This window comes from Topomyia yanbarensis, chromosome 2 (genome assembly GCF_030247195.1).
Source record: "Topomyia yanbarensis strain Yona2022 chromosome 2, ASM3024719v1, whole genome shotgun sequence".
NCBI classification, from domain to species: Eukaryota; Metazoa; Arthropoda; class Insecta; order Diptera; family Culicidae; genus Topomyia; species Topomyia yanbarensis.
This window is the reverse complement of record NC_080671.1, coordinates 204,587,035-204,595,267: the sequence shown is the minus strand read 5'-3', so window position 1 is coordinate 204,595,267 and position 8,233 is coordinate 204,587,035. Positions and strand designations below refer to the sequence as shown.

General features: G+C 33.4%; 1 protein-coding gene across 1 annotated transcript in view; it reads right to left on the bottom strand.

Annotated features, from left to right (window-relative positions):
* Positions 1-4,602: 4,602 nt before the first annotated feature.
* The window catches only part of LOC131682747 (gamma-aminobutyric acid type B receptor subunit 1), a 508,949-nt gene continuing 505,318 nt past the window's right edge, over positions 4,603-8,233 (bottom strand). Inside the window, exon 17 of the mRNA XM_058964464.1 lies at positions 4,603-7,995. Within this exon, the coding sequence (XP_058820447.1) occupies positions 7,973-7,995 (23 nt within the window). The 3' untranslated portion in view covers positions 4,603-7,972. The remainder of the gene's footprint in view (positions 7,996-8,233) is intronic.

The window sequence follows — 8,233 nt, the reverse complement described above, 5'->3', positions numbered from 1 at the left end:
TTTTTATTGAAAGCTTCTCCATGCTCCAAATACACTAAAAAATTTGCTTTTACGTCTTTAAAACGATAAACATTAGATTTTTGACATTTTATGATGGGGTAACGCGAATAACTTTTGAAACTTTTTTACCGATAAGTTCTCCATCATGCAATCACATTCAAAATGTTTCTTTTCTCTTTAGGTTTTCGTAGACAAAATATAAAAATTTAAAAAAATGGGTTTTTTCGCAATTTAAATTTTTAACATAAATTTTTGTTTTTTTTTTGAAAAATGACACAACATTTTTTTCAGTGTATATTTTTTTTGGATAGAAGTATTTATACCCTGTAACTCGTTCTCAGATAGTTTTGCTGTATAAAATACAGTGAACGAACAAAATTTTTTTGAAACTTATACACGTAGAAACGCTTACGCCCTTTTGAAAAATTGCTCTTGCATCAAAATATTCCAATTGCCAGAGAATATCATGGAGATTCATACACCGAACACACCTGCAAAGTTTCGTTCGAATCTACGATGGTCATATTTTGCGGTCGGCCGGTTTCTCATGGAATCCCTCATCACCTAGTGGATCGATCCTTTTCAAACTTTCAGATAATGAAATATAACCCATTAGTAAGCTTTTAGCATACTTATTTCATTCAACTTTAAAACCATAACCGTACAACACGAATAGTGACACGAAGCTAGACCCGACTGGAAGATCGTAGGGTCTTCCTGTTGTTTCAACAGAGAAAGCAGATGTTGTTCTACTGTATCGATTTTGTTGGCTATTTTCGGCAAATTTGAGACTAAGAGAAACTAAAGCAATGAAATTGAAAGGCGGATAGGTATTCTAGAGCGAATTAGTTATCAATTTAGAGCGGAAAACTAGGATTAGGCATGCTCATATGGACATGATCGAAAGGAAACGTGAATAATTCTTTGCCTTCTGCTAAGTAGGAGTTGGGCGTTACACCCAAGTCTACCGCATGGTCTATGGTAGAACATAACTCATCATCATGTTTTACCACCGACGCCGGCAAAAAATCTTCACAAATCCTCGCCTAGAACGACCATGCGGAAAACTAGGACTAGGGCTCATATGGACATGATCGAAAGGAAATGTAGGAGTTGGGCACCGATAGCTTGGTGTCGATTGAATGCATACGTCACGGCTTGATGCTAGCAGAAAAGGAGAAGAATGATCACATGGTCGTTATAGGCGAGGATTTGTGAAGAAATTTTTGCCAGCGTCGGCGGTAAAACATGATGATGAGTTATGTTCTACCATAGACCATGCGGTAGACTTGGGTGCAACGCCCAACTCCTACTTAGCAGAAGGCAAAGAATTCTTCACATTTCCTTTCGATCATGTCCATATGAGCCTGCCTAGACCTAGTTTTCCGCTTTAAGTTTATAACTGATTCACTCTAGAATACCTATCAGCCTTTCAATTTCATTGATTTCGTTTCTCTTAGTCTCAAATTTGCCGAAAATAGCCAACAAAATCGATACACTTTGTACGTATGCAGTACCTTCCAGTCCTTGGCTCTCTGAACGAGAGACTTGGACAGAATCAACTTTTTGTTCACATCCCTGACCGAAGCATTGGGATTCCACTTAAACACTTTCACTACACTCTTGTGATCCTGATCACTAATGAAAAAGTCAGTATGACTGCATCTCTGGTTCCGCTCGATACTCTGAGTTTGGTGGTAACGTTTAATCACACGACTCACCGTCGATTGCATGACTCCGAGTTGCTTTTCGATGTGGATTTTTCAGGTACTTGCACAAAATCAATTCGCGACGTGACGCCATTTTCCCCAAATTTTCGAAAAATTAACAGTTATAAAAATACAATGTAAACAATACACTCTAAACTACTTCTACCCAAATTTTCAATAGAAAATACACAATAGCTTATTTTCTACAGCGTTTTTTTCAGTGATGCAATTTGATGTGGTGCACCCTTTAGGACCAAAATTGCGAACACTACCCTACATTTCGACTACTTCCTAACAGTGCAGGATTCATTACCTTGATTGAATACAATTGGATTGTAGGTCTGAATTTGTAGGTTTGAATTTGCGGGTGGTTGATAAAATCGGGTACAAAAAGTTCTTAAAATCAGGGGTGCATAAAAACGGGGGTGCATAAAATCAAAACGGGTCGAAACTGTATTATGTCATCATCGCATTTTATTTTTTTTTTTAAAGAATAAATACATGTTGGTGTAAAATATCATGTTTATTTTTCTATAAAATTGAATAACTGACTTTTTTGTATTTGCAACAAATTATAAATCTTACATGTATTGAAGTTTAACAATTATTCAGTATTCAGCAGATGTGTCCGTCGGTTTCATTTAAATAACGTAATGTTTTGAAATAAAACGGGGTTCCTGTGATTTTTCTGTTATCAACATAAGCAAAATACAACTGTCTTGGATAATAATTGAGATTTATTTTAAAATTAGGTACTGATCAACTCAAAGGGTCGCTGTTTCCGAACACTTGTTGTATCGTTCAATATGAGCTCATAATCATCATAGGTCTGAATGACCGGAATATTTTTGTACCTGCCGGAACAATGTATTATTTTAAATTATCTATCATTTTTCATTACCGTGGCTGGGATTGAGATTTTAGAACGATGCATTTTAACACATTGAGGACTATATTGAAATACTCGAATACTTGTTCCTTACGAAAATTTGCTTCCCTGGCCAGAAACACGGAGACTAGGTTTGTCGAAAAATAGCAGAAAATAACATAGAGACTAGGACTGCCGATAAAGTTTTCAAGCGATTAAAAAAAATATCTACGTTTCCTTGAACGGTTTCATTTTTTCATCTACGTTTTTTTATCAATGTTATGAATTTTTTAATAATATTTTTTTTTTCAAATGGAAAAAGTGGCCTTTTTGGAAAAATCGTCCCCATTTGCAAATAAAATTTTTTGTTCGAAGAATCGTACAAGGACGTCACAAATCCCTAAATGTATTAATGTTATTTGTTTGCTTTTATGCTTTCAGCAGAACTGTTGGACTGGAACCATAATTACGGCAAGCCTCTTTAAAATAAACGAGTTTTGCGGGAATTGTTATAACAATATTATTTTTTTTCATGTACTCAAGCTGATTAGACATTGTATTACTCAAGCAGTATAACAAAAATTAAACAAAATATTGCTATATACTTTTACAAAAATTCGAAATTTTCCCTTTTTTTCGCACTTTACCATATATAAACCCTTAAGCTTCGATCAAATAGATTACACTACTTTTCTCAAAATTTCATGATTAGTTTGAAAATATGTGTTGAAATTTATTTCAAGCATCCTAAAATTAAAAGAACGTTTACATTACACTACTTGTGTTAAAAAAATCAATGTTATTTACTTCGTTCAACAGGTATTTTAGACCCTTGAAATATTGGGTACTCTAGATCTTCATATTTAGCTCTCATAAAAACTTCTGAAGAACATTCTGCAGTCTCGCACTCACCGCATGCGCATCTTTCTCGAATGCACACACCTAGCGAGGGCGAGGTCTGCCCTGAAGTTGGTGACCTATTACAGTTTCTATGCTAAGCATTACTTTAGCTGGACTACGCTATAAGCTCAACCAACTATAGTTTGCCATCAGCATGTTAGCATACTTAGTACAGTTCGTGGCTAATGCGCCTGAGCCATTCTTCTTACTAATATGTCATCGAGTACTTCAACGCCCATGCCTCATGACCGTACAGATCAGCAGGAAGTAATGCGATCGGTAAAGAGCTTCAAGAGATTGATATCTCTAATTGTATATTTCAGTTGCGTGGTAACCAAACTTTTCGGAACACTGCTAATTCAAATGGTAATTGGATCCATAGATCATATGTTAAATACGAGTTTTTGCCTTTCTTCTAAACCAGTGAAAAATTTGGTTTGAAATGATTTTGAGTTGAGAAACTAATTTGAAATTTCTTAACAATTTGAACATTTTGGCGGGCTCCAAACCCTTGACCCCTTCTCTTAAATCCGCCGCTGATTTCAAGTATTTCAGCATCGACACATAGCAACTCAAGTTTGTAGCTGTCGATTCATTGTACGTATGTGTAAATCGCACTGAATATGTAATAGACATTTCCACCATTATATTCAACATAACCAGCCATGGAATCGTAGTCCACTAGGTGGATAAAACGGTTTTTTTCCGATAGCTCTAGTTCACCCACAAGAGATTTCAAGTTTCTGTAGTAATATATATATATATATATATATATATATATATATATATATATATATATATATATATATATATATATATATATATATATATATATATATATATATATATATATATATATATATACATATATATATATATATATATATATACATATATATATATATATATATATATATATATATATATATATATATATATATATATATATATATATATATATATATATATATATATATATATATATATATATATATATATATATATATATATATATATATATATATATATATATATATATATATATATATATATATATATATATATATATATATATATATATATATATATATATATATATATATATATATATATATATTTGAACTCGGAATGAAATAAAAAAAAAATTGCACAGGGCTTTCTCTGAATTAATTGTGGTGCAAGAATTCTGCTTCATCATCTAGTCCTTTATAGATGACGCTACACTGATTGAATGGGTGTATTTTTGGCGGCAGAATTCACACACGTGCATGGCAAAGTTATTAGAATGTGACGTCAAAATCATTACGTGAAATGTTTCTACTCTGGCAATATTTTAAAGAATTCATGCGTAAAGACTGAGTGAACGATTGATCGGAAGTGCTGCCACTTCAAATTCATAACTTTTTTCAATGCGCTCAAAAAAATTTAAAAACTTGTTAATTTATTGTGAAAACATTCGGAAGGACTGCGACTTTTGCTTTGTTTATATATGATTACGCATTAAAGCTCTATTTCATTAAAAAGTAGAAGTCCATAATCTACAAATCCAAAGTCCAAAGTTTGAGTTTGTCCAAAGGAAATCAAATATAATTCGAAAAGAAATATATTGCATGACGAGGTGTTGTGATGATTGCTTCGAGGTCATACTAAACAATGTAGGAGTAGCAGGGTGATTCGTCAATGACGATTTGGATCTTCTCCAAGGCTCATGTCCAAACTCGTCTCTTAACAACTTTTTTTTCAGAAATAATATTTATAAAAGCATTGACAATGTATACCAGGAAAGAGTCTGATAACAAATTGAGAACTAAACTTGATGTTGTGATGTAGTAGGGAATGATTGCTCAGGTTGTTATCATTTTGGTCGTTTTAACGGTTAAAAGATCAAAATCGAAAGCAGAAAAATTGCACTATGACATCAAACAGAAAACTATTTATGCTATCAGTGAAAGCAAATTGAAAACTTATTGAGATGGTGAAATATTTCATTGATAACAAAATAAGGAATCAATTTGATGTTTGTCAAAGAAATAGAAACAAACATATTTTTCTAAAAATGTAAGCACATCAAAATGAGATCAAAATATGATGTCATATCTGAAAAAGTTAAAACTGATATCAAAATAAGATTTCAATTTGATGCTTGATATCAAAATATGTTGTCTATTTGCTGTAATTTTGATGTTGGACTTTGCTCGGGTAACTTGCGCGGCTATGCAACTTGTAGATAGTGGATTGATCTCTGTTACAGGACCATAGAAGGCCCGGGGCTATATGGATCGTGGGAGTATTTCGAACCCCCTCGATTTCTCAGGAAATCATAAGACTTTCTAACTGTCGTACATATTCATTAAAAAACATTAATTTTGACAGCTGAATCATCAGTTTGTTTGGAAAAGGGATTGAACGAGTTTCAATTTTTTGCCGTCCAAAAAGCAAAAATAATGGCAAAACCGTGATTATAGTAACAAATGAAAGTGAAAAATAACAGGTAATTGGTTTGGAAAGCTTGAGGCTCTTATTTTATGGAATGATTTTTGTTTGGGTGAAAACATAGATATTTTCAAGACGCTCACCACTTTTGTGCGAATTGAGCATACGGAGCTATTCCGATCCCCTATTCCATCAACCGCCTTTCAGCGGCTTGCGGCAGCGCACACGTTTGCACACATCACAACAACAAAATACATGATGCGACAATCGACGAACGAACTTTTATCGCACCAATATGTAGCTGAGGTTTCAAACTAACAATTAGGGCATTTGACCGATAAATTATTTCACATCTATCCACTTGAAAGGGAGATTTGCTTAGGTAGGTCTGAATAGCCCCAGGTTCCCCTACAATATACATTAATTGGTAGCACACACACACACAAAAAATAATGAAATTTGAACGACATGTAAATCAATACGAATGTAAACATACAAGGATTGAATCAGAAATTTGATTGAAAATTACATTAAAATTAATGTACTCAATTGGAGCATCAAAAAGCATACAATTTTACACTTTTATTCGTGTAATATTACGTGTTATTCATTTTACAGCAATGTAAAATTATAATAAAAATCGTTGAATAAAGCACGACAAGTCGCGTGTATTTGTGGTGGAACTTAATTTTACATTTATATTCATGCTCCAAATATGTGCATGAAAATGAACTTAAAATTACAAAATATGTTTTTTTTCTGTGCAATTGCGTGGAATTCTAAAGGAAGCATGTTCAAATTCTGCTTGCGGGCGATTTTTTTCTCACATTTTACTTATTCTAATTCTTAAAACAAATGACACCCTAGCTTGTATAATAAAAACAGGCGCAGTCCGAGGTCATAGTAAATTGAGTAGATCCAACCATGTTTTACACTACAACCCTTATTGGTCGAATGGTGTACAAAAAACGTGTGGCCGCATTCAATTGCACTTTGAAGCATCCCCCACCACTCTTTCTATAATCGCCTTTACTTTGAGGCCAGCATTTTGCTGCTCGTTGTTCCAACATCGATTGTGGATAGAATTCAAATTATATTGCGCGAACTAATTAAGGTAGTCATTATAAAGCGTTCTAATCATAGATAATCCCAGCCGTGGTAATGGACCTTCATTCCTCGTAATACCCCTTTGGCTTTTTTGGCTGCGCTGGCACTTTCTAAACAGATCTAATCGCTAATGTTCCTACGTTTTGCTGTGTACCGTCGGTGAGCAAGATACACTTGAGCGGTAGCATAAATGGCCGATGAGGGTGATGAGCACCGGCTGATTAAACTACTGGAACTTACAAATGGGGCCTAATGGTTTTCGCTTTTACACGTGCTGATTATTTTGGATCGTTTCCATTTGTCACTTTTGTTATATATCTTATTTACACTGTCTATCAATTTTACTTAATAATCTGATAAATTCCTTGTTAATAGTTATCTAACCATTCGTTATTGATAATTTCTAAATATCGTTCTAGCTAGTTTGAACTATTTCTAAATTTGTCCTATAAATCTTCACAAGCCTGTAGTATAATTTCTTTGTAGCTTCCATTTTTCATTACTAGTACAAAACGATCTCGGTGCTACATTACCAACGTTTCATTATTTAAGAACAAAACTGCTAAAACAATCTCATTTCACTTATAATGTGTCAAATGTGTCTTTGTTAAAATCACTATTTACAAAAGATCGTCTAAAGATTTTTAGAATCGAATGCATTAATTATTTGCAATTTTTAGTCACGACCATTTTCAAATACGTACGCTAAAACACGTTTGTACAAAACTTCAACATTTCGTAGAAAAAACAGGACGAGAATGATGTACAACAATCTGATGAATTACTTTCTATTTACACACTAAGTTTTGTTTTCGTCGTTGGGTGATATACCGTCATGCCGTCTTCGCTGTTGCACTGATCATTGCGTTGAATTGTCTGTAGTTTTCTTTCATAAAAAGTTATTTCCTCTTACTAGAACTAGTAACTATCACGTGGCTGTAAATTGACTTAATTTTCATATTCGCTCATCACGAAGATCTGAAAAGAGAATAGAAATTAAACCAGTTAAACCAGTGCCTGTCCAATAAATAGAACATAATCGAGTGTACATATGTGTGCGTGTGATTAGAAAGTGACAAAAACAAAGTTTGACAACAAGTAAGAATAATACACAGATTCTGTTTGTATATACTTTGAATGATACATTTCGATAATATGTCAATAAATAACGTAAACAAGCCCATACCTTTTACTGGGCGAATGGTTGAATGTTGGA